The 26188-nt window shown below is 42.4% G+C and overlaps 1 protein-coding gene across 1 annotated transcript in view; it reads left to right on the top strand.

Moving 5' to 3' along the window:
• Positions 1 to 3532: 3532 nt before the first annotated feature.
• The window catches only part of LOC142749998 (indoleamine 2,3-dioxygenase 2-like), a 43308-nt gene continuing 20652 nt past the window's right edge, over positions 3533 to 26188 (top strand). The window contains exons 1-6 of the mRNA XM_075858679.1: positions 3533 to 3755; positions 10466 to 10561; positions 13333 to 13452; positions 17520 to 17638; positions 17916 to 17930; positions 21709 to 21808. Of these exons, the coding sequence (XP_075714794.1) occupies positions 3687 to 3755; positions 10466 to 10561; positions 13333 to 13452; positions 17520 to 17638; positions 17916 to 17930; positions 21709 to 21808 (519 nt within the window). The 5' untranslated portion in view covers positions 3533 to 3686. The remainder of the gene's footprint in view (positions 3756 to 10465; positions 10562 to 13332; positions 13453 to 17519; positions 17639 to 17915; positions 17931 to 21708; positions 21809 to 26188) is intronic.

Consider the following 26188-nt stretch of genomic DNA (forward strand, 5'->3'; position numbering starts at 1 on the left):
GGTCTTATCAGAAATGCAGTAAAAGAAAATCACCTCCATATGCATGTCCACAACCCATGGGGCTGTTACTGTGGATAAGTTACCAGCTACATTTATCTGGCATTTAAGGCATTTGGGAAGCAGAATCCCATAATCTATGGGGAATGTAATGACTGCCAATTGTGGGGTCGCAGGGTGGCATCTCAGAGATTTGTATTTCCATACTGGTGGAGAGAATCTTTAGGCCAGGTTATATTTTTGTCAAAAGAGGTACTTTTTCAGTTAGGGTACAAGTTGAGCCAAGTACATAGGACCATCTTGGAGATGCCGCTTGGTGTAGAAGGGATTAGGGAAGCCTTGAATTCACTCCCTAAAAATAAATCTGGTCTAGACGACTTTCTTCTGGAAATTTTGGGACAGTATGGAGATAACTTGTTAAAAAACTTTAATGAAATAATTAATTCATAGAAAGTTTTCTTCCATCTTCTATGATGGAAGTTTCTATAATAATAATATTAAAGCAAGATAAATATCCACTAAAGATCATCTATTACCGCTCTATCTCTCTTCTGTAATCTAAAATTCCTGGCCGAGATGTTGGCATTTCGACTTACTAAGGTTGTCAAAACTGATAATGATCAAATAGGATTCATTACATGCAGGTCAATTACAACTAAAATTAGGAGACTATTTGGGCAATTTCCGCACTGAGATGAGGAGGAGAATGGCACGATTATTTAGTTGGACACATCCAAGAAGTTGGACAGTGTGGAGTGGGCTAACTCTGGCAGGTATTGAATGTATATGGCTTACATCGGATGGATTAGACTATTATATAAAGGTCTAAGGGCCAGTGTTTTAGTTGCTACCTCCCAATATTCACTCTCCACTGTTGTAAACTTTGGCCATTAAGCCGTTGGCTGCTCATATTAGAAGATGGCTTTGTATTGGATGACTCAACAAGATCTCACTACGCTGTTGATGTCATTTTAACTCTAGCTGACCCAAAGGAATCCCTAAGTGCTGTTAATAAATTGGTTGAAATATTTGGGGAAATCTCGGGTAAAAACAAATTGAAATGAATCAGACTTGATGTGCTTGGGTAAAAACTTACCTGATGTAGATTGCAGACTTCGGGTACCTTGTAATAAATGTGTCTAGGAAAGTTGAGTAATATTATGACTTGAATATATCCCCTCTTTTGGGCACTTTCTGAAATAAGACCAGGATTTGACGTAAGCTACCATTATCCATTGCAGACTGGTAAAAAAAAATGTCAGCTTTCCAACAGTCCTATCCGGTTATCAAGGGAGGTCTTTAAGACCTGTAATAGCCAATATCACTTTATTTTTTGTCAGCTGAAGCCCATTTCTTAACCAATTTGAAACAATATCCCTTTAATTTATGTTTGTTGGGACAAGGTAGGGGGACGGGCTGTGGGATCTATACGAGCTGCTGGAAGCTGGCGTGTTTGTGGGTAGCAATAAGGGCACATGTATATTGTTACATAGAATGTGGAAGCAGATTTAAAGATTTGCAAAATATCAATACCTTACTGGAGTGTACCCCTCTGTGGAGAAAAACTAGTTTAGAGGTTCTATAAAATTCCGGACGACAAATATTGGTGTAAAAAGGTCATCACACGTGTTACTCATTTATTTTGTCAGGGTAATATTAAAATATTCATGAAGACCAAGGTATTAGGGCAATATATGACTGTAGGTACTTCCAAATTAGACGTACATTCTTGGAGACACAAAATAGTATATAAAATTACAAAATGTAAAACACTACACATTTTGAAGATAAATGGGAATGTCGAGGGTTTATTGTCACTGTTATACAAAAACATGTTGTATCAGAACTAGATAGGGGAACAAAAGGTGGGAAGTATGGTGAAGTGGCAAAAGGATAACACTAGGAACGTCACTAAAGTTAAAAAGAATCTGTCGCCAACTTTAGATACCCAAACCACTTAAGGACCACCCACTGTGTATAATAGGCGCCGGTTTACACTTGCCGCTCAAGCGATTGGGCAGCTGAATGTCAGTTCTCAGCAGACAGAGACGGCCACGGACCCTGTAGAGAAGACCAGCGGTTTTCCATGCTTTTGTCTTCTCTGTACTCACGTACACATCGCTCAATGAGCACCGTGTATAGAATAGAGGCAGCAGCTACTGGACTCGGTGGTCATGTGACTGGCTATAAGATCGCCGGGATGCCGTTAGTAGGAGGCTGCTGCTGGGTTAAACTAGATCTGCACAGCCCTAACAGAGTGGATTTATAGGACAATTATAGTTAAAAAGTATAGTGTAAAACAAATGAAATAATAGAGTCCACCAAAGGTCTTTTCTGACAGGCCATAATAATAAAAAAAATAAACGTAAAAACTAAAAAGTGAATTAAATAAAAATCACATAGAATACCCCATCAAAAAGAGCTCCCCCACCAATCATTGTCGCAACGCTAGCCCTGACCCAATTACGCTAAAATAGACATGTAATATATAAAAATTTACGGTAGACCATGACGATCACAAATAAAAAGTCTATTTTAGGGTAACACTAAATTTGCTCAAATGTAAAAAAGCATATTTTGTACTATTCATTTTTTTTAGTCAAACTATAAGCCTAAAAATGCTAAAAAAAAGATCACAAAAAAAAACATCGCAAAAATCAAGTTAATAAAAAAAAACAGTTATAGCCGAATTATTATAATGCATGCTAAAAATAGCTGAATCGGCTAAACTACCACAAACAGTTTATAGGGGTCCAGAGTTAGAATGTGAATATCTTTCATGCCTACTCACACTCTATCTCCCACTGCAATCCCACATCTGTGTGCTCACTGAAGCCCCTAGGAGTCCTCCTTAATGATATGCAGATGCTTTCGCGGTATGTACATTTCCAGCACCGATCTCCGTCCATCCTCTTTGATTGACAGAAGCCCAGCATTCGGAGCGGCATGTAGGGCGGACCAAGATGAGAAGGATATGAATATTCATAATGTTGGGCAGTAAAGAAGAAGAGGAGGAGTAGGCCTGGATTTGACTGTATTTGCATAGAGCGAGCAGACACTTTTCAAACAATTTGCGGGGGAAAGTGGGTAAGTGAGAGTATAAAAATTACATATTTGAATTCAACATCTTTAAGACTAACTATTATATCAGTTTGAAGAGATGGTGACAGATTCCCTAAATAATGGTGTTGGTTGTCACCCAGCTTTTAGAGCTGTGAACAGTTTGACAGAAGAAGTCAAGTCAAGGACTTCTATGTGTTGATTGGGTAAATGCTCTTTAAACCTCTTTCATAGTAGATTATAATGAGTTTATTTAGAAGTTTCCTATCTCGGCCTCCTTTCTCTGTTGTTGTTTCGTAAATATTCGGTGTCCTTGTCATTTGCCAGAATTAATATTGACACAACTAGAGAGACTCGTTGTTTGTTTTGTGCTTACCCCCCATTGGAGGAGCCGTACCCTTGTTTCCCCCCTCCCTTTGATTCTTCAATTGCTTTATTGAAAAATGCTAAAGAATAAGAGAAAAAAAAACCCTAGAGAGACCCAGCAACGTCCCAGCCCTTTTTAGGTGAGGTGGATCATTCATTTTAGACTCTGCCCTACAGAGTCATCTGCGCACAAGGACAAGTGGCGGTGTGAAGATCACAAACAAACAGGAGCACTAAACGTGTAAAGCGCACAAGAAACCTAAATGGAGACAGTAAAACTGGAAGACTGCTATTTCTCCGAGGAATATGGATTTATACTCCAAGACCCCCTGGTGAGATGAAATCAATTATTGTTTTTATACACCTATTAATTTATTTATTACACCCTGCCATTTATGTATTGTCTAGATATTTTGCAGCGTTGTTCAAAGATTACCCTCCTGGGCCCTAATGCTAAATCTGTAACAGGTCACCTCACCTATTATGTGCTTTTTAATTCCTTCCCGTCGCAGCCATTTTTTGGATTTTCATTTTTGATTTTTCCTCCCCACCTGCCAAAACCCACAACTTTTTTTTGTATTTCCATTGATAAAGCCGTATGAGGACTTGATTTTTGCGGGGCGAGTTGTCGTTTTTCATGGCACCATTTATTGTACCGTATAATGCAGTGGGAAACTGGGGATACATTATTTGTGGAGTAGAATGAGAAAAAACAGCGATTCCTCTATTGTTTTTTTTTTGTTTAGTCTCTATGGCGTTCACCATGTAATAAAAACGACATTTTAACGTTATTGTGCGCGTCAATACGATTACGGCGATACCAAATTTATATATGTTTTTTTAAGTTTTACTACTTTTTCAAGGAAGACTAATTGTTAAGAATACAATTTTGTTTTGTGTCGCCACATTCTGAGAGCCATAAATTTTATATTTTTCTCTTGAGTGAGCGGTGTGAGGAACATACGGTTTTTTTATCAGCTTTTATTGCATTTTTTCTGGGAGCTAAGGAGACCAAAAAGCAGCGATTCTCACATTTTTAAATGATTTTTTTTACTGCGTTTACTGTGCAGGTTAAATAACGTTATATTGGAAGAGTTTGGACTTTTACGTTTATTATTATTTCTTTTTTTACGGTGTTTTATGGGAAAATGGGAAAAGAGGTTTTCTTTTTAAACTTGATATTACTTTTGTGCGTAAAATTTTTTTATTGAACTTTTTTTTTTTATTATTAGTCCCCCTAAGGAACTTGGACCAGGGATCGTTGGATCGTTTGCACGATATACTGCAATACTAATGTATTGTCGTATATTGTGATTATGAGAGGCTCCTATTAAGCTATGCCAGAGTACAAAGATGGCAGACCTGGGGGCCATTAGACCTAAGGCTGCCATGACAACTAACAGTACCCCATTATCACGTCGGGCGGAGCGATGGACTGTCAGAGGGGGTCACTCCCTCTTTCTAACGGCTTAGATGCCGCAGTCGCGATAAATATAAACAGACATTATAGGACAGTCATCTATTAGGCAAACAGTATTTTTTCGAGAATGATAAATAATATTCATTGGTGGGCTCATTTACGTCCTGGTCAGCAGATTGTCACATTGTGTTAATCTGAAGTCCACACTGTTATCTCTACTTGCATACAAAGATTACAGTGCTTGAGAGCAAGCGCATTGGGACATCGCTTATAAGGGTGGAATAGTAAATAGTAAATGCACTACACACAACTGCGTTTTGTTTGTTGCATTTTTGAGGCAATTTAAGGTCAGTGGTGTTTTTTTTCCAACCGCAGCATTCTCTGGGTATGGTGTTTTTCCCAAAAACGTCTATATAGGACTTCAAAAACACTGAAAAAAGGCATGCACAAAATGATACCATATGAAAAACGCCAGAAAAAAATGCATGTTACAATAGAAAAACGCTCGTTTTTAGGAGCATTTCTTTCTTTCTTTCTTTCTTTCTTTCTTTCTTTCTTTCTTTCTTTCTTTCTTTCTTTCTTTCTTTCTTTCTTTCTTTCTTTCTTTCTTTCTTTCTTTCTTTCTTTCTTTCTTTCTTTCTTTCTTTCTTTCTTTCTTCCTTCCTTCCTTCCTTCCTTCCTTTCTTTCTCTCAGAAATTTTCTGTGGGTGAAGGAGGCCTAAGGGCTCTGCTGTGCTCATTTCGGCAGCGACATGCCACGAACAGCTAAATAGGATGTCTCCCTGTTTACTGCACATTCCCGAAAGTCATCCTATTCACTTCTATGAGCAGCAGAGGTGGCCGGGCTGAGAGCTACTGCGCATGCTTTCTCAATGCGTGCTCACACTCAATAAAAAGCAACCAGGACCAAGCGCGGCCACCGATGCAGGACCGCAGTGGTGGTTGTAACCAATAGAAACCAGATATAAACACAGAAAGCTACCAGGACTTATTATATTTAAAATGGTAAAAATGGAAGGTATTTGCAAATATTCATAACTTTTAATTAGGGACACAATGAAATATGATAATTGAGAGGAAAATATTCCTTTATATGATATGTCTGCCAGCAGCCACTACTATGCGGAGCTTGTAGTATACAGATTTTTACAGCTAGCATAGCGTTCAATAGAGGATATATACATATACTGTACATACACAGTGAGCTCTCCGAGTGGTCTATAAGTGGTTGCAAGGTGGTAATGTTAAAAATCCCAAAAGTTTGAAAAAAGAGAAAAAGTTTGCCCTCCTGACGAAGGGTGCGAAACGCGCGTCGAGGTGTTTTCTCTGAGACCATCAATAGCCATCATGTCAGCCACAGGTAATTGATATGCAACTATGCTAAATATGATGTATGGTGGTATTATACAACTATCTTGATAGATTTATACCCAGATAGTGGAGAGACTGATACCATAGAATTCGATATCAGCTTGGAGATTCTATACTCTTCCCGTTACTGGTGTTACTATATACTTTTTGTGTACTATGTATCATTATAACATATGGGACATGGTGGTGTATTGATTATCTTGGTCTCTGTTTGATTTTTTTCTTGTGTATACAATAATATGAGGCGTATATAGGATTTCTTAAATCATAGATTATGTCTTATGGTTACTATGTTGCCCTATGAGTATTATAGGTGCTAATCGTTCAAAAGTTTGGGGTCACCCATTCAATTTTGTGTTTTCCATGAAAACTCACACTTATATTTATCAGATGAGTTGCAAAGTGACTAGAAAATATAGTCAAGACATTGACAAGGTTAGAAATAATGATTTTTATTTGAAATAATAATTTTCTCCTTCAAACTTTGCTTTCGTCAAAGAATGCTCCATTTGCAGCAATTCCAGCATTGCAGACCTTTGGCATTCTAGCTGTTAAATTGCTGAGGTAATCGGGAGAAATTTCACCCCATGCTTCCAGAAGCCCCTCCCACAAGTTGGATTGGCTTGATGGGCACTTCTTGTGTACCATACGGTCAAGCTGCTCCCACAACAGCTCTATGGGGTTGAGATCTGTGACTGCGCTGGCCACTCCATTACAGATAGAATACCAGCTGCCTGCTTCTTCCCTAAATAGTTCTTGCATAATTTGGAGGTATGCTTTGGGTCATTGTCCTGTTGTAGGATGAAATTGGCTCCAATCAAGCGCTGTCCACAGGGTATGGCATGGTGTTGCAAAATGGAGTGATAGCCTTCCTTATTCAAAATCCCTTTTACCTTGTACAAATCTCCCACTTTACCAGCACCAAAGCAACCCCAGACCATCACATTACCTCCACCATGCTTGACAGATGGCGTCAGGCACTCTTCCAGCATCTTTTCAGTTGTTCTGCGTCTCACAAATGTTCTTCTGTGTGAGCCAAACACCTCAAACTTCGATTCGTCTGTCCATAACACTTTTTTCCAATCTTCCTCTGTCCAATGTCTGTGTGCTTTTGCCCATATTAATCTTTTGCTTTTATTAGCCAGGCTCAGATATGGCTTTTTCTTCACTGTATACATTGATACTGGCGTTTTGCGGGTACTATTTAATGAAGCTGCCAGTTGAGGACCTGTGAGGCGTCTATTTCTCAAACTAGAGACTCTAATGTACTTGTCTTGTTGCTCAGTTGTGCAGCGGGGCCGCCCACTTCTCTTTCTACTCTGGTTAGAGCCTGTGTGTGCTGTCCTCTGAAGGGAGTAGTACACACCGTTGTAGGAAATCTTCAGTTTCTTGGCAATTTCTCGCATGGAATAGCCTTCATTTCTAAGAACAAGAATAGACTGTCGAGTTTCACATGAAAGCTCTCTTTTCCAAGCCATTTGGAGAGTTTAATCGAACCCACAAATGTAATGCTCCAGATTCTCTACTAGCTCAAAGGAAGGTCAGTTTTATAGCTCCTCTAAACAGCAAAACTGTTTACAGCGGTGCTAACATAAGTGCACAAGGGTTTTCAAGTGTTTTCTAATCATCCATTAGCCTTCTAACACAGTTAGCAAACACAATGTACCATTAGAACACTGGAGTGATGGTTGCTGGAAATGGGCCTCTATACACCTATGTAGATATTGCATTAAAAACCAGACGTTTGCAGCTAGAATAATCATTTAGCAGATTAACAACGTATAGAGTGTATTTCTGATTAATTTAAAGAGGCTCTGTCACCAGATTTTGCAACCCCTATCTGCTATTGCAGCAGATAGGCGCTGCAATGTAGATTACAGTAACGTTTTTATTTTTAAAAAACGAGCATTTTTGGCCAAGTTATGACCATTTTTGTAATTATGCAAATGAGGCTTGCAAAAGTCCAAGTGGGTGTGTTTAAAAGTACAAGTCCAACTGGGCGTGTATTATGTGCGTACATCGGGGCGTTTTTAATACTTTTACTAGCTGGGCGCTCTGAAGAGAAGTATCATCCACTTCTCTTCAGAACGCCCAGCTTCTGGCAGTGCAGATCTGTGACGTCACTCACAGGTCCTGCATCGTGTCGGCCACATCGGCACCAGAGGCTACAGTTCATTCTGCAGCAGCATCAGCGTTTGCAGGTAAGATCGACTTACCTGCAAACGCTGATGCTGCTGCAGAATCAACTGTAGCCTCTGCTGCCGATGTGGCCGTCACGATGCAGGACCTGTGAGTGACGTCACAGATCTGCACTGTCACAAGCTGGGCGTTCTGAAGAGAAGAGGATGTTACTTCTCATCAGAGCGCCCAGCTAGTGAAAGTATTAAAAACGCCCCGATGTACGCACATAATACACACCCACTTGGACTTGTACTTTTAAACACACCCACTTGGACTTTTGCAAGCCTCATTTGCATAACTACAAAAATGGTCATAACTTGGCCAAAAATGCTCGTTTTTTTAAAATAAAAACGTTACTGTAATCTACATTGCAGCGCCTATCTGCTGCAATAGCAGATAGGGGTTGCAAAATCTGGTGACAGAGCCTCTTTAATGTTATCTTCATTGAAAAAAACTGTGCTTTTCTTTCAAAAATAAGGAAATTTCTAAGTGACCCTAAACTTTTGAACGGTAGTGTGTATATATAAATATATATATATATATATATATATATATATATTTATTAATTTTTTTCAAGAAGAAAAAAAGAAATCGCTAACATTGATTATCTGGTTACGATGTCACCTTAAGACGGGTGGGATATATTAGGCAGCAAGTGAATGGTCAGTTCTTGAAGTTGATCTGTTGGAAGCTGGAAAAATGGGCAAGTGTAAGGAGTTGAGGGACTTTGACATGGGCCAAATTGTGATGTCTAGGCGACTGGGTCAGAGTATCTCCACAGGGTCTAGTGGGGTGCTCCCAGTATGCAGTGGTTAGTACCTGCCAAAAAGTTATCCAAGGAAGGACAACTGGTAAACCGGAGACAGTGATATGGGCACCCAAGGTTCATTTATGCACATGAGGAGTGAAGGCTATACTGTCTGGTCCAACCCCACAGAAGAGCTACTGTAGAACAAATTGCTGAAAAAGTTACTGATGGCTATGTTCGAAAGGTATCAGAACACACAGTGCATCTCAGCTTGCTGTGTTTGGGGCTGCGTAGCCGCAGACTTGTCAGAGTGCCCATGCTGAACCCTGTCCACTGCCGAAAGCGTCTACAATGGTCCTGAGAGCATCAGAACTGGACCATGGAGCAATAAAATTATTTCACCCTGTGCATTCTGGCAGGCAAAACTTTTTTCCCAGCATTTATAGCTGTTTACACAGCTGTTTTATTCAGTTAATAGAGGGGAGTCCCCTGTTCAGTATCCTCATATCTTGGTCAGAGTGGGGAGCAGTTATAAGGAACGTCTCTCACTCTGGAGGACCTATCCCGCATTATACCTGCAACCCATTGATATTAATCTGCACTGCCACTGTGTAATGTTTAATTTCCCCTGTGGTGGCGCTGCAGGGAAATTGAACATTAATTTCTAGGTTTCCCTATAGAATACGACTGATTGCTGGGGGAGACAGCATGGAAACACTTTGTGATCAGCTTTTTATCAATGAACCCTTCTAACAAGCTAGCAGCAAGCTAGGGAATGTAAAAAATGGATAACCCCTTAAAGGGTCTCAAATTATGTGCAAACTATATTTACATGAGACATAAATTCAATATCCACAATAAAAAAGTGATATTTTTGGGACGGTTTTTCCATTTTTAATTTGACTAAGCTGCCTAAAATAGAACAGTGACAGTCACGGTGCCCCTCATAACAGTAACAGACCCATAACATGCTGTTCCACCAGTCACAGTACTCCCCGACATTAATACTTACCTTGCATTGCTTCCGTGCTCCCTGGAAGATGCATTTCAGCACCCTATAGTGGCTCACATGCGTCTTCTAGGTCCTGCAGTGTAAATATATAGAACCGAGCGGCCATCAAATGACGGCACTCTGTTCTCTGCATCAAAAATATGCAGCTGTTTTTTTAACAACCGCATCTTTCTGTATTAACCGGACACAGACACGCATGTTTGTGTCCCGATGGTCACCGACATCACGGGCGAAAGGTTGCGCGCCCCTTGAACACATAGATATTGGATAGATTTTAATTATATATTTCTCCTCTTCTCTTCTGATATAGGATAAACTTCCTGAATACTACAAACCCTGGATGAACATAGCAGAACATTTAGCCGAATTGATTGAAACAAGGAAACTACGGGATGAGGTTCACAAGGTGGGTATGACTTCAAGCTATGACGACCAAATCTTGTAAAGGGGTTGCCTCACTATGGCAACTCTGCTGCTGACAACTCTCTATGAGCAAACAGCGGCTCTCGATCTGTTCACGTATTACATGGATGGACGTTCATTTGATTTGTCAACTTGTAATATAGGGGAAATGTATGGCCAGCCGGAGCCAGTCACATGCACAAGTAGTGCATATGACTGCCTTCATCACACCCAAAAATGAATATAGACCCCATAACCGACTCCCTAAATTAATACTGACCACAGACTCTGAAGATACTAAACTCTCTTTGTTCCTACAACTTGCAGTCCTCTTCGCTCCTGGGTACAGACATTGTCCTCTTCCCAGGAGGGAAGACTACTGCAGGAGCAAGGAGATGTGAGTATTTAGTCAGGTCGTAGCGCCCAGGAGACTTGACAGTTCTTCCAGGAGTCTGGGAGCTCTTCCATTTTTCTTGGGAGCCTACTGGACTATCTTGGAGAGATGGCACATATGTCTATACATGTAGGCCATATGAATGAGATCTACCTCAGGAAATGAATAAGAGGCCTTAAAGTGGAAATAAAAAAAATAGGAAAACCAATTTTTATTTTTTTAGTACATTACGTCTATTCTACTATGTGATGGCTTGAATTTACAGGTCCAAATCCTGAGCCTGCACTACTGAGACATTCTGATGACAACATGTCCTTCTATTTTCTCTAAGGTCCAGTGTCATCAAAGAAATTTTGTGTGGATTCACATCACCATCAATATCTATATCTTACCTGGCTTGAATATTGGCAAATATGTTTGTATATATGTAGCTATTGATGTTTTTGATGATTTGAATCCCCACAAGGTCTCCATGATAATAGTGCACTTGGCAGAAATCAGAACACGACATGTTGTACTCACCATCTCTGAGCAGTGCTGCCTCAGGCTTTGGGCCTGCAAGTTCAAGTGGTTGTACTTCAGCAACAAGGGAATTAAAAACATTTTTCACATTTTTAATGTACAATAAATAGCATTTTACACATTTCTTCTGGTAGGTCTCTTCGTATAAGGGCACTGCCAGAGAGTTTCCTTACACTCACATCTAAAATTCTCTTAGTTGCTCCTTAAACTACAGACTACCGACTGATGTATTGTTAGTACAGAACATGCTGACAAAATGGGAGTCTATAGTCTAAAGCTACGGAGTAACTAAAATAAAGTGCAGATGAAGCATGTTTATGAAGGGGAGAGATGTCCGCTGAAAGAGCATTTGACTGACGGCTATCTTATATATGTGGCCAGCCTTAGTCTATGTTAATATTTGTTTGAAGGCTCCACTTGAAGCCTACAACAGTAATAATTCCTTCAGATTTGACAGCAAGAATAGCGCAGCGGATGTCTCTATTCTTGCCATCAAAATGACAGAAACCACAATAAAACCTCGACGGACCCCATTACGCCATTGGGGGCTGTTGGGATCTGTCCCACAACGCATATGAGAACAGAGCTTTAAAGTTTTAAATACTGGTGTGAAAAACAGAGCCAGCCTTAAGTTGGATAGAGCCCTGTTCGGTACCCTATGTTGGCACCCCTATACCATGTAATGACCAGGTAATGCTTTCATAAAATGTACAAATAATCTTATAACACAACCCATAATTGTCAGTGCCCTTCAGTAAGGCTTTCAAAGAATAGTGCGCATCCAAATAACACTTCTATGCAGATGCCAAATAAGAGTGCCATACAGTTGCCTAAATAATATTATACTGTGCCACTACCACCATAAACTGACAAAACAATATATAGTACATTGCCACACAATGCCTAAATACAACCATCCAGTACTCAAATAGTATTAACATCCAGTGACCAAATAATAGCGCAATATAATACCTAAATAAATACTGTCTCCCGTGTCATGCAATAATAATTCTAACATATGTTGAACTAATAACCACTATACAAAGTCTTAATAATACTGCTCTAAAATGAACAGTAATATCCCTGATGGTTTAGGGGTTAATTGTATTATCACGGGTGGTTAAGGTGTTAACATTCTACGTGGTCTAGCGGGTTTAGAGGTTAATATCCCTCGTGGGCTAGAATTTTTTCGGGGCTCATATCTTTAATGGTTAAGCATTTTTCACAGGTTAGTATTCCTGGTGGTTTAGGGTATTTTAGGGGTTAGTATACCTGGTGGTCTAGGGTGGTGAAGGGGTTTTGATATTTCTAGTGGCCTAGGGTATAAGGTTAACAATATATTTGGTTATCTAGGTTGGTAGAGGGGTTCATTTTTTTTGATGTTTTATAGTGGGATTCATAAGGATTAAATGCCAGGTGTCCCAGTGGGTGACTCACTTCTCCACGATCCAGCGCTGTTCTGCCATCTATTCGGTATTTGCTACGCTTTCAAACTTCAGATGGGGTTATACGCTGATAGATAGAGTTCATGACCGCGGTTGTGGCTGGGAAAGAAATTGAAAAAAAGTGTAGCCTTATAATATAAAAAAAACAACTACTTTTAAATATATATTTTGTGAATTCACACACATTATAAACCAAACATAAAGTTGCAGTACTAACTTTTACCACCAGAGGGCAGGATGACATAACAAATTCACACCCACCTGTAATGCCACAATTCTAATGGAAGTAGAAGTATTTTACACATTATAATGCTCGATGTCCTTGTGATTTTCTATGAATACAATGTACCAGCTGTGCAATTTATTGCTGTGTTTTATATTACAAATCCGGATTTTGTTTTATCATTCCTCTAGATGCCAGAACTGGGCATACAGCACCTCAAGGGGCACAGGCAATTCCGCTTGGCTCGTGTGTTCCTCAGTCATATAGTGATGGGTTATGTGTGGCAGAACGGGGAAACAGAGGGTGTAAAGGTGAGAATTGTAACATGGGAGATCTCGTATACAGTGGCCTGGAAATAAAAGTTTTACTGTTGTCCCCTTTGAGGAACATGTCATTTAACAATTAAAAGTTTTTTTTATTCATAACTCAAGTGATTATCAGTTTTTGGGAAAGCTGAATGGCAACCAATATGGCCGCCAATGCAACTCCTTCAGGAATTGTCACCCATCACTGCATAACAAAGGGGAATTGTCATTGGGGACAGCCATATTGGATGTTACCACTCACCAGCTATCTTAGAAACAGCTATAACTGACATGACTGCGTGACTTTATTAACATGGGAACTGCTGTTTGAGGGATAGGTATATTTTTATTTTTTTCCGCACAGCTTCTGCCAAATAAAGCCACTAGATGGCAGCTCTGTTATAAGCAATACAGAATATAGTTGCATTACTAGATATGGAATAATGTACCCCCTTATTATAAATCACTGAGAAGTTCCGCTACAATATAAAATATACTAGTGCGAGGCCACAGGCAGGAATTCAGAAAATAAATTTTTCCGTACAATACACACTTCAGCTGCTGCAGTAACTCTTTGTTGACGAGCAACAAGGAGCTTCATATCAATCACTGTCAACATTAATCACTCCTTCAAATGAGGGTCTAAATCAGAAATGTGTTTTAAAGGGCCAGACAAAAAATGCACACCATACAGTGCCACCCACAGTGTATCCCAAAACAGTGCTATTCACTGTCTTCCCTTACAGTGCCACCCACAGTGTCTCCCCAAACATTGCCATCCACAGTCTCTCCGCAAAACACTGTCATCCACAGTCTCTCCGCAAAACACTGTCATCCACAGTGCCTCCGCAAAACACTGTCATCCACAGTGCCTCCGCAAAACACTGTCATCCACAGTGCCTCCGCAAAACACTGTCATCCACAGTGCCTCCGCAAAACACTGTCATCCACAGTGCCTCCGCAAAACACTGTCATCCACAGTGCCTCCGCAAAACACTGTCATCCACAGTGCCTCCGCAAAACACTGTCATCCACAGTGTCCCTCCAAACAGTGCCACCAACAGTGTCCCTCCATACAGTGCCACCAACAGTGTCCCTCCATACAGTGCCACCAACAGTCTCCCCATACAGTGCCACCCACAGTATCTCCCGAATTGTTGCCACCCACAGTGTCTCCCCATACAGTGCCACCCACTTTGTTTACCAAAAAATTGCCTCCCACAGTGTCTCCCCATACAGTGCCACACACAGTGTCTCTCCATACAGTGCCACCCACACTGTCTCCCCATACAGTGCCACCCACAGTGTCACCCCATACAGTGCCTCCCACAGTGTCTCCCCATACAGTGCCTCCCACAGTGTCTCCCCCATACAGTGTCTCCCCATACAGTGCCACCCACCGTATCTCCCCATACAGTGCCACCCACAGTGTCTCCCCATACATTGCCACACAGTATCTCCCCGTAGAGTGTCACCCACAGTGTCTTCACATGCAGTGCCGCCCACAGTGTTTCCCCAATCAGCGCCACCCACTGTTTCCCAAAACATCGCCACCCACAGTGTCTCCCATACAGTGCCATCCACAGTGTCTCCCCAAAATAGTTATCAACAGTGTCTCTCCATACAGTGGCACCCACAGTGTCTCCATAAACGGTGTCATCCACAGTATCTCCCCATACAGTGCAACCCACAATGTCTCCCCATACAGTGCCACCCACAGTGTCTCCCCATACAGTGCCACCCACAGTGTCTCCCCAAACAGTGTCAGCCACGGTGTCTTCCCATACAGTGTCATCCACAGTGTCACCCCAAACAGTGTCATCCACAGTGTCTTCCCAAACGGTGCTACCCACTTTGTCTCCCCATACAGTGTCACCCACAGTGTCTCCCCACACAGTGCCATCCACAGTGTCTCCCTACAAATCAATCCAAAACAGGATTGATTTATTTTTGCCATACAATCCTTTTGTTTCTTCTGTGGTAAAAGTAGTACCATGTGTGTCGGGCAACTGCTTATCCCTCTCTTTACTGAAATAACGTGTGTATTTACCCAAGCTGAATGGCTTATGTTTATGTATAAGAAGTTTGCAAAGGTGGCAAAAAAAATTGGGTATGAGCACCATAAAGGGAAGTGGATAGGAGAGGCCTGATTTTGGCCGTGGGCCAACCAGTAATGCAGGTATTCAATAGGAGTCTGTTATCAGTAATTGAAATGTCATTTAACAGTGGTGTAGGCATGCCTAGGAGTATTAGTCACAGTGACATCACCTCCATGATGACGGAGAGCACCTATATCTGGCCGCTGCGGTTTCACGAGGGAGAGGTTTTTAGACAATGATTAGACACAGGAATTCTAGATATATATCTAGATCTAGAAGGAATACCCCAATGGACTTTACAACTCTATAACCTTACTCTGTGGAGTGCTTATGTTACAATTACATCACGTCATCTGCACCATACTGGAATAGTCCCTTAAAGAGTTATTTTTATCTTATAAAGTGATGCTATCACCACATCTGGGACACACACCGATCCCGAGAATGAAGGGGCTGCAGCGCTGATGTAGCGCTGCAGCCCCTTCTAAGTTTTCCAGTGGTGCTCCTGGCCAACCAGCTGGGCAAAGAACTTAATGCACCTCAATTTACTTGAATGGGGTAGTATTACAGTTCCCTGCACCGCTTTGCAGGGTAAAACAGTGAATAGTACGCATCACTTAATCAGTCGCAGGATTGGTGGTGAACCCAGAGGTCAGACCCCCACCAATCATAAAGCGATGGCATGTCATAACAATATGCCATCACTTTATAAGATAGGAAAAACCCTTTAACTTGTCAAATATAAGTGTATATCTGTGGACATTGATGTTAATGGTGATTTAAGTAGATTAGAGTGTTTATCAGTAACATTATAAATGTCATGTAATGTAAAACACATTTTGGTTTGTTCTGAACAATATATTAAAGGAAAACTGAAGGCAAAATATATATAGTGTCGTATGCTTCCTGAGAGGAAGGTGCATTACACAGGGATTCAAAGAACAGCAAATAGAGAATTCATATGACTAGTGCAGGGTCTGAGGGGGCGGTGCTTGACACACCGATTCTCTCTTTGGTTTTCTTTGTATCCTTGTGTCATGCACCGCCTCCTCGGGCCCTGTACTAGGCATAACACAGTGGGGCTATATATCAAAAGGTTTACATCAGTTTTCTGGCATAAAAAAGTCAAAAATTGCATGCCAAGTTGCGCTAAAATTTGCGACTTTACTTTCCTAGCCACTTTCTGAAAGTGGTGAGAAAAGGGGGCAGGTTTAGCCAAAGGAGCGAGGCCTTTGCTAGAATGACAGATTTATCATAACTTACACCAGAAAATTGCATAAGTTATGTCGCAAATCTATACCTGCTCATAACAGGCATAGATTTGCTTTTCTGTGGCACGGATAGCCAAAAATGCACTAAATTAATTGAGAGGCGTGCACCTCTTAATATATTTGCCGCATTTACTGCCGACGTAAATTTGTTTAAGACTGGCGTTTGAAACGCGAGTATTAAAGGGGTTCTCCAAGGCATTTTATATTAATGGCCTATCCTCAGCATAGGTCATCAATATCAGATCATTGGTGACTAGACTCCTGGGACCATCACAGATCATCTGACTGAAGAGGTCGCAGCGGTGAAGGGCACAGCCTTATCAATGTCTTACCAGGCACAGCGCCCAACTCATCCGTAGCAGAGGTGTCTGTGATTGCAGCTCAGTCCCATTCACTTAAATGGGACCAGAACTACAATCCCAGGCACAGCTGCTACGGAAGTGTACGGCACTGTACCTGTAAATTGTGAAGAGGCCGCAGCTACCAATGCCGCGGCCCCTTCAATGAGACTCGAACTAAGGATAGGCCATCAATATACTGCCTGGAGAACAACTTTATTATATTTCCCCCAGTGTATCAGTTTTGCCTGGAGTAGTCCTTGAAACTTCCTTTAGTCAGGATTGATTTGATTTTACATAATAGAGCAAAATGTGAGTGTGTCTTAGAGCTTGCAATCTACTGACGCCGCTTTCATATGATTCAGGTGCTGCCTCACAACCTGGCTGTACCATATCACCAAGTGTCCAAAACCCTCGGGCTGCCCCTGATCATGGTCCATGCAGACTTTGTTTTGGCTAACTGGAAACGAAAGGATCCCACAGGGTAAGACTGGCCCTTTTTTTAGCATCTGTATGGACATGATACGGGTTCGGAACCAGGGCCCTACATTCATGGAAGGGGATAATTGCAATAAAAATTTCTTACAATATATTTGCCTTTGTTCTATGAATAGAACACATAAATTCTATTGTGAAATTTTACACGATACATTTTGGGCAGATGGAAAAAGTTTAGTGGGCTGGGATACCCTTTGTCATCTTTCTCTCCATACTAATTGTTTGTTTCCTTCCTCTTTCGGCTCCCGGGGATTCTTGCTCAGACCTCTGACAATAGAGTAAGTGAAACTCCATTACGTTTAGAATTCTCTTTGAAGTTAATGATGGGGTGCTGGGTCTCAGACTTGGGTACTCATAGAGAATAATGTGTTTTCTTAGTAAGGAAGAGCTGCTAATAGAGACTGATTACTTAATGATACGTTATAAGCTATGTGGATGGGTTGCTTATAAAAGGTGCATTGTCGGAGGAGTGATGCTCTGCAGGACACTGCAGTCATATGGGTTCAATAGTTTGATATACAAAGGGCTCATATAAAAAAAAAAGCAGTTCCTATACTGAATAATATGCGCTGGGTAATGTATAGTTCTCAAGTGCTGATCTCGGGGAATGCAGCTGCAGAGGGTATTGCTTACATGTCACTCATAGGAGTCTGTATGGACGGGACACATCCATAACTCACCATATGGAAATTCACTATGTATTTCATCCATAGAGACCACATGTAATCAGTAAGTGGCTGGGGAACATTAGGGTATGTTCACACGTAGTCAACAAAAACGTCTGAAAATCCAGAGCTGTTTTCAAGGGAAAACAGACCCTGCTTTTCAGACGTTTTTTTACCAACTCGCATTTTTCGCGGCGTTTTCACGCCGTTTTCGCGGCGTTTTTTACGTCCGTTTTTGGAGCTGTTTTCATTGGAGTCTATGAGAAAACAGCTCCAAAAACGTCCAAAGAAGTGTCCTGCACTTCTTTTGACGAGGCTGTATTTTTACGCGTCGTCGTTTGACAGCTGTCAAACGACGATGCGTAAATAACAGGTCGTCTGCACAGTACGTCGGCAAACCCATTCAAATGAATGGGCAGATGTTTGCCGACGTATTGTAGCCCTATTTTCAGACGTAAAACGAGGCATAATACGCCTCGTATACGTCTGAAATTTGGCCGTGTGAACATACCCTCAGGGTGATGATGTGCAGCTCCATACGGGAAAGTTTCCAGTAGATTTATGCTTTGCAGATGATGAACCCATGATTGTCCCATCATTTTGCCTGGTCTATGTAGGATATCATAGGAAATTGAATTAGTGCTGCAATGTTCCAGCATGCCAACTTGAAACTATACATTAAAAAATATATACAGTTCTTTTGCAGGCACAAAAATTGGTTACAATATATATATATATATATATATATATATATATATATATATATACACACACACACTACCGTTCAAAAGTTTGGGGTCACCCAGACAATTTTGTGTTTTCCATGAAAACTCACACTTATATTTATCAAATGAGTTGCAAAATGACTAGAAAATATAGTCAAGACATTGACAAGGTTAGAAATAATGATTTTTATTTGAAATAATAATTTTCTCCTTCAAACTTTGCTTTTGTCAAAGAATGCTCCATTTGCAGTAATTGCAGCATTGCAGACCTTTGGCATTCTAGCTGTTAATTTGCTGAGGTAATCGGGAGAAATTTCACCCCATGCTTCCAGAAGGCCCTCCCACAAGTTGGATTGGCTTGATGGGCACTTCTTGCGTACTATACGGTCAAGCTGCTCCCACAACAGCTCTATGGGGTTGAGATCTGGTGACTGCACTGGCCACTCCATTACAGATAGAATACCAGCTGCCTGCTTCTTCCCTAAATAGTTCTTGCATAATTTGGAGGTGTGCTTTGGGTCATTGTCCTGTTGTAGGATGAAATTGGCTCCAATCAAGCGCTGTCCACAGGGTATGGCATGGCGTTGCAAAATGGAGTGATAGCCTTCTTTTCCATTTATTAGCCAGTCTCAGATATGGATTTTTCTTTGCCACTCTGCCCTGAAGGCCAGCATCCCGGAGTCGCCTCTTCACTGTAGACGTTGACACTGGCGTTTTGCGGTTACTATTTAATGAAGCTGCCAGTTGAGGACCTGTGAGGCATCTATTTCTCAAACTAGAGACTCTAATGTACTTGTCTTGTTGCTCAGTTGTGCAGCGGGGCCTCCAACTTCTCTTTCTACTCTGGTTAGAGCCTGTTTGTGCTGTCCTCTGAAGGGAGTAGTACACACCGTTGTAGGAAATCTTCAGTTTCTTGGCAATTTCTCGCATGGAATAGCCTTCATTTCTAAGAACAAGAATAGACTGTCGAGTTTCACATAAAAGCTCTCTTTTTCTAGCCATTTTGAGAGTTTAATCGAACCCATAAATGTAATGCTCCAGATTCTCAACTAGCTCAAAGGAAGGTCAGTTTTATAGCTCCTCTAAACAGCAAAACTGTTTACAGAGGTGCTAACATAATTGCACAAGGGTTTTCAAGTGTTTTCTAATCATCCATTAGCCTTCTAACACAGTTAGCAAACACAATGTACCATTAGAACACTGGAGTGATGGTTGCTGGAAATGGGCCTCTATACACCTATGTAGATATTGCATTAAAAACCAGACATTTGCAGCTAGAATAGTCATTTACCACATTAACAATGTATAGAGTATATTTCTGATTAATTTAATGTTATCCTCATTGAAAAAAACGGTGCTTTTCTTTCAAAAATAATGAAATTTCTAAGTGACCCTAAACTTTTGAACGGTAGTGTATGTGTATATATATAAACAATCTTCTCATAAAAGAGAGGCACAGACTTAGTTACAACTTAGGCAGGCAAGATGGCAGGCTTGTTATGATGTGACCGGCAGACACAGGGCCGGGGGCACCCCTCCTTGGTCAAGGGCTATTTTCTTGCCTAGTTGACCTCAAGATGGTGGCTGCCTCTGTGTACTTTGGACCTAATAACCCTTTTAATGGATGGTTACTGGCTCAACCGCACACGGCCCTACAGGCTTCCACATGGACCGACTCTCTCCTCTTAGTCTTGCACTACTGTTGGCCACTGCCGGTACACCTCTCTCTGACTGTCCTGGGTCACATCAATTCTACGCCCCCTTTACCGCCCAGCCCATCTATCTGTACAGTGGGGCCTCACACACCACCCCTGCTCGCTCTTCAGGACCGATTGCCATCCCAGGCCCAACAATGGATACTGACTAGGTCATTCTCTCCGGTCTCTCTCAGGTTACTTAGTTTCAGCTCCGAGTAATCGGTCTCTCTTGCTCTATCTTCCTCCACAGCAGATCTTCTGTCTTTCCCCACTCGCAATAGCACCTGTCTCTTAATGAACAGACACAGCTCAGGTTACGCCAACTTCCTCCCACAGCTGAACATGGACTGGTGGGCTAACTGCTTTTTTATAGTCCAAGTGTCGACCAGTGGTGTGACGCTGCACACACGCTCATGCGTCCCTCATTACCCTGTCACAGCACAAAATGATGTCCGGGCCGTATTTACCGGCAACATCACCACACAGAGATGTGTGAACAAGCCAAGTGTCTTGTAAACAAGTGTCATCTGTAGTGGGGGGAATAAAAATACAATCGCAACAACAACACAAAAACATTGAGACAATAGCGCTCAGATGCGCAGTGCACCATATATGTAGCAAATATATGTATAAGGCCATGGTGGTCAATAAAAACCTTTTTAGGCCATGCAAATTCCCCTTTTATTTTGTGAATTCAGCCCCCAGATGAACCTCCGTTGTCTTCACTTGAGGTGCTATTGGCTGTATACTGGACCCGCATACAGCTGGAAAGGACATTGCTGGATTTCACAACTTTGGAAGTTATACTATACATGCATCGTTCTGTCCAGCTGCTGGTGCTATATGTACAGTACTAGATTGGTGGGTGATTGAAGATCTGGAGCTGTTATAGTGCCCTGACTCTTGGGAGACAAGCGGGCAGAAAGGGGCACTCTATGGCATTGCTGACCTCATCTCTCCTGTCCATAGGAACCTGTCCACCATTGTGTCTGTTCCAGGAGGTGACAGTCTGCAGGGCTTTATACTGGTCACACTGCTTGTGGAGGTGGCAGCAATTCCAGCCGTTAAAGTGAGTACAATTGTTCTATCCACAATAAGGAGAGTGAAACATTGGGTTCTGCAATACGTTCAGTAAACAGATCTTGGGAAAAACTTGTGGTGACGTGTATGAAGTGTAGACTGCTTGGATACCAGTTATCTGTGTTGTGCAGGTGTTTTCCTCAGCCTACGGGGAGATAATCTGTGTCTATGAGCTGTTATATACTTACAAAGGACACAGTGCAAAACAGTGCGACATCAGAAAACCACAGTTTAGATTACACATGACTGTATACAGTCCGCTCTATGTGTCATTGTTTATTCTAATCCTTACGGTCCCAGTCATGCTACGACAGTAGTTGTACTGTGCCGTGCGTCCAGTTAACCCAATGTGTTCTTAGGTAAGATATATATTTCTGATATGGTGTCTGATTTAAAGCCAGGGAATGCCGTGTAGATCTACTTAGACCCACCAACTTGAAAGAATATATCTACAGTATAATCGCATAAATAATATTTCATTCTTTAGATGCAGGAGTGGCACGATAATTAAAATAATATTTTTATTAGCAATTTTTCAATATAAGAATACAAAACAATACACCCCCCCCCCATTCCCCATCCCTGCCCCTCCCACCTGTAACCCTTAAAAATCCAGCTGAGTATACAAAAGAATACAAAAGCACATATCATCAAGATTCCACAGTACACCTGTCAGGATATACTCAAGCACAACAAGGCCGTCAACATGTATCCATTTCATAAAGGACATAACATATATATGGGTGCCAGTTCAACCCTGGCACCCATATAATCCTAGAAAGAGCTCACCATAAAGAAGTTACGGTATATCCCAAACACTAACCCTGTCAACCATAGATCCCGTTAATTTTTCTTCCAGATTACGTTTTTTCCTCCTCCCGTCCCCCTTTCTTTTAGCAAATTTTAGAAACTTGTTCACCATAAGTTGGTCTTAGATAATTTAACACAATCAAGGATTCTTCCAATAGGGGACTGTGAGCTTCCAACATAAAAGTCGAGGGGTCGCTAACTGCTGGCTCTCTCTTACAGAATTATAGGATTATTTTTTTTAAAATATAATTTATTCTATATTCCTCTCCTCTTCCCCCTGCTCCTCACAGCCTCACACGTTCGTCATGAACCAAGGTCCATGGATGCCATATCTCCAGGAATGGATCTTTTTTTATTAGCTGTACACCAGTATATATATATATATATACAGGGGCGTAACTAGGAAAGACTGGGCCCCATAGCAAACTTTTGACTGGGGCCCCCCCTCTGCTGGGTATCACACAACCCCCCCCCCCCCTTGTAGATAGTGCCTCCCTATAGATTCCACCACATAGCGCCCCCTATAGATAGCACCATACACAGCCCCCTGCAGATAACGCCATACAGCCCCCCTGTAGATAACGCCATACAGCCCCCCTGTAGATAACGCCATACAGCCCCCCTGTAGATAACACCATACAGTCCCCCCTGTAGAGAACGCCATACAGCCCCCCCTGTAGATAACGCCATACAGAACCCCTCTGTAGATAACGCCATATAGCCCCCCCCCCCCAAAAAAAACGTCCTATAGTTTGTCCTACAAAAGACATGCATCCCCTATCCACAGGATAGGGGATACATGTGTGATCGCTGGCAGTGATAAGGAGAACGGGGGACCGAAAGTCCCCCGAAGTTCTCCATGACTAACCTCGGACTTCCGGCGTCTGCGCAGTTCAATAAAAATGAAAGGAGCGCTAGTCACGCATGCGCACAAGCGCAACCGGCGCTCCATTCATTTCTACGGAGCTGCCGACACAGACCCCGGAAGTCCAAGGTTTGTCATGGAGAACTTAGGGGGGACTTTCGGTCCCCCGTTCTCCTCATCGCTGCCAGCGATCACACATGTATCCCCTATCCTGTGGATAGGGGATACATGTCTTTATGTAGGAACAACCCCTTCAGTGGCGTCGCGCTGTAGCAGCCATAGCGGCTGCTAGCGGAGCCTGCGGCCATGGGAGGGGGCCGTGCCGGCGGGTGGCACGGGCCCCCTCATGCTGCAGGCCCTGTAGAAGTCGCTACGGCTGCTATAGCGGTAGTTACGCCACTTCGTATAGGTTTGTACGGCGTAAAACTACAGCTCCCAGCATGGCCGGAACAATGGTAAGGATATGCTGGGAGATGCGGTTTCACAAAAAAAATCCTATCACCATCATCTCGCTGCAGATCATACAGTGACTACATTACTGATTAGAGGCAGAATAAACATTTACATTAAGTGACTCACCGGTGACGTCTCAGATTCTAGTTCTTTTCTTCTCCCTCCGGTTCAGACATCTATGATGGATTTCTCCCGGCCATGACCCATTTCTGCAGTTTTCCGTTTAGATGTCTTCAGCTTCTCACTATTAAAACATTTCTGCACCTATAAACAAAGTTAAAATTCTCAACACATCTAAATATAACTGTCACAAACACACAACATGCCCCCTGTAGATAGTGACCTACATAGAAGCCCCTGTAGATAGTGCCCACATATGGACTCCAGAGCTGCAAGGCAATAGTGCTAACCACTGAGCCACCGTGCTGCCCTACATATAGCTTCCCCTATAGTTAGTGCTCCACGTATAGCCCACCTCTGTATATAGTGTCTCACATATAGCTCCCCCTGTATATAGTGTCCCACATATAGCCCACCCCTGTAGACTGTGCACTACATATAGCCACCCTGTTGCTAGTGCCCCACAGGTAACCCACCCCTGTATATAGTGTAACACATATAGACCCCCCTGTATATAGTGGCCCACATATAGACCCCCCTGTATATAGTGGCCCACATATGGACCCCCCCTGTATATAGTGGCCAACATATAGAGCCCCCTGTATATAATGGCCCACGTATAGAGCCCCCTGTATATAATGGCCCACACCCCCACATCTAGACCCCCCCTGTAGCTACTGCCCCACACATAGACCCCCTATATATAATAGCCCACATAAAGATGACCCCCCCCCACCCACCCACCCACTATAGATAATGCCATTCACATTTTTATGAGGGAAAAAAAACAAAAACTTGACATACTCACATTCTCCGGTTCCCACGCTGTTCACTGGCGATGCAGACATGCTCTCTTCTGAGCATGTCTGCAGGAGCTGAACGAGCGTCCTCCAATGACGCTGATTGGCGGGGCAGAATGACTTGCCCCGCCAATCAGCACCTTCCAAGCATGGAAGCGGCGCGATGATGTCATCGCGCCGCTAGCCAATCAGTGTCATTGTAAGGCACTGGATGGTCAGGCACGGAACATGCCCGGCCATTCAGTGCTAATACATGTATTTGGCTGCCGCTAGCACTGGGGCCCCCTCCGGTGCTAGCGACACCTACAGGCATGAGAGGGCCTGTGTAAGGCTCGGCGTCGCGGGCCCCACAGTAGCGACGCTACTGCTGTAGTAGCCATAACGGCTGCTAGCGGCGCCACCGGGCCCCCTCAAGCCCCGGGCCCCGTAGCAGCCGCTACTGCTGCTACCGCGGTAGTTACGCCACTGTATATATATATATATATATATATATATACACACTTGTATTGGAGAGCTGAGTTAACGTATCTCTCCCATTCTACCCTGGTAGAGGGTTCATCTCCTATCCACTTAGACATTATTACCTTCCTAGAAAAAAATAATAACTTCATTATTGCCTGCTAGTTAGGCCATTTAAATATAGACCCTCCAAATCCCCAAGTACACACATCATAGCATTTTCCTGTACTATCACCCCATATATGAATTCAATCCGATCCAGCAAAATTCTCAAGTAAAATTCCTATAGTTCAATTACATTTGGGACATTCAGGATTCCTGTTTTTATTAAATATTTCAGTTCTATGAGGGGAATAGTATGCTCTATAAAGTATATAAATTTGGGTCACACTATAAGCTGGGCACCTAGACAAAAGAGGGATGACTCTTGTTATTCGTTTCCATTGTTCTTGTAGAACTTCGCCCAGGTCTCTTTCCCACCTAACTCTTAGGGCCTGTTCACATCACCGTTCGCTTTCCGTTCCGGGGTTCTGTCGGAGGTTTCCGTCGGGTAAACCCCGCAACGGAAAGTGAAAGCACAGCTTCCGTTTCAGTCACCATTGATCTCAATGGTGATGGAAACATCGCTAATGGTTTCCGTTCGTCACCATCCCGGCAGGTTTCCGGTTTTCCGATGGAATCAATAGCAGAGTCGACTCCGCTATTGATTCCGTCGGAAAACCGGAAACTTGCCAGAATGTTGACAAACGGAAACCATTAGCGATGTTTCCGTCACCATTGCTATCAATGGTGACTGAAACGGAAGCTGTGGTTTCAGTTTCACTTTTCGTTGCGGGGTTCACCCAATGGAAACCTCCGAAGG

The sequence above is a fragment of the Rhinoderma darwinii genome, chromosome 3, assembly GCF_050947455.1.
Source record: "Rhinoderma darwinii isolate aRhiDar2 chromosome 3, aRhiDar2.hap1, whole genome shotgun sequence".
Classification (NCBI taxonomy): Eukaryota; Metazoa; Chordata; class Amphibia; order Anura; family Rhinodermatidae; genus Rhinoderma; species Rhinoderma darwinii.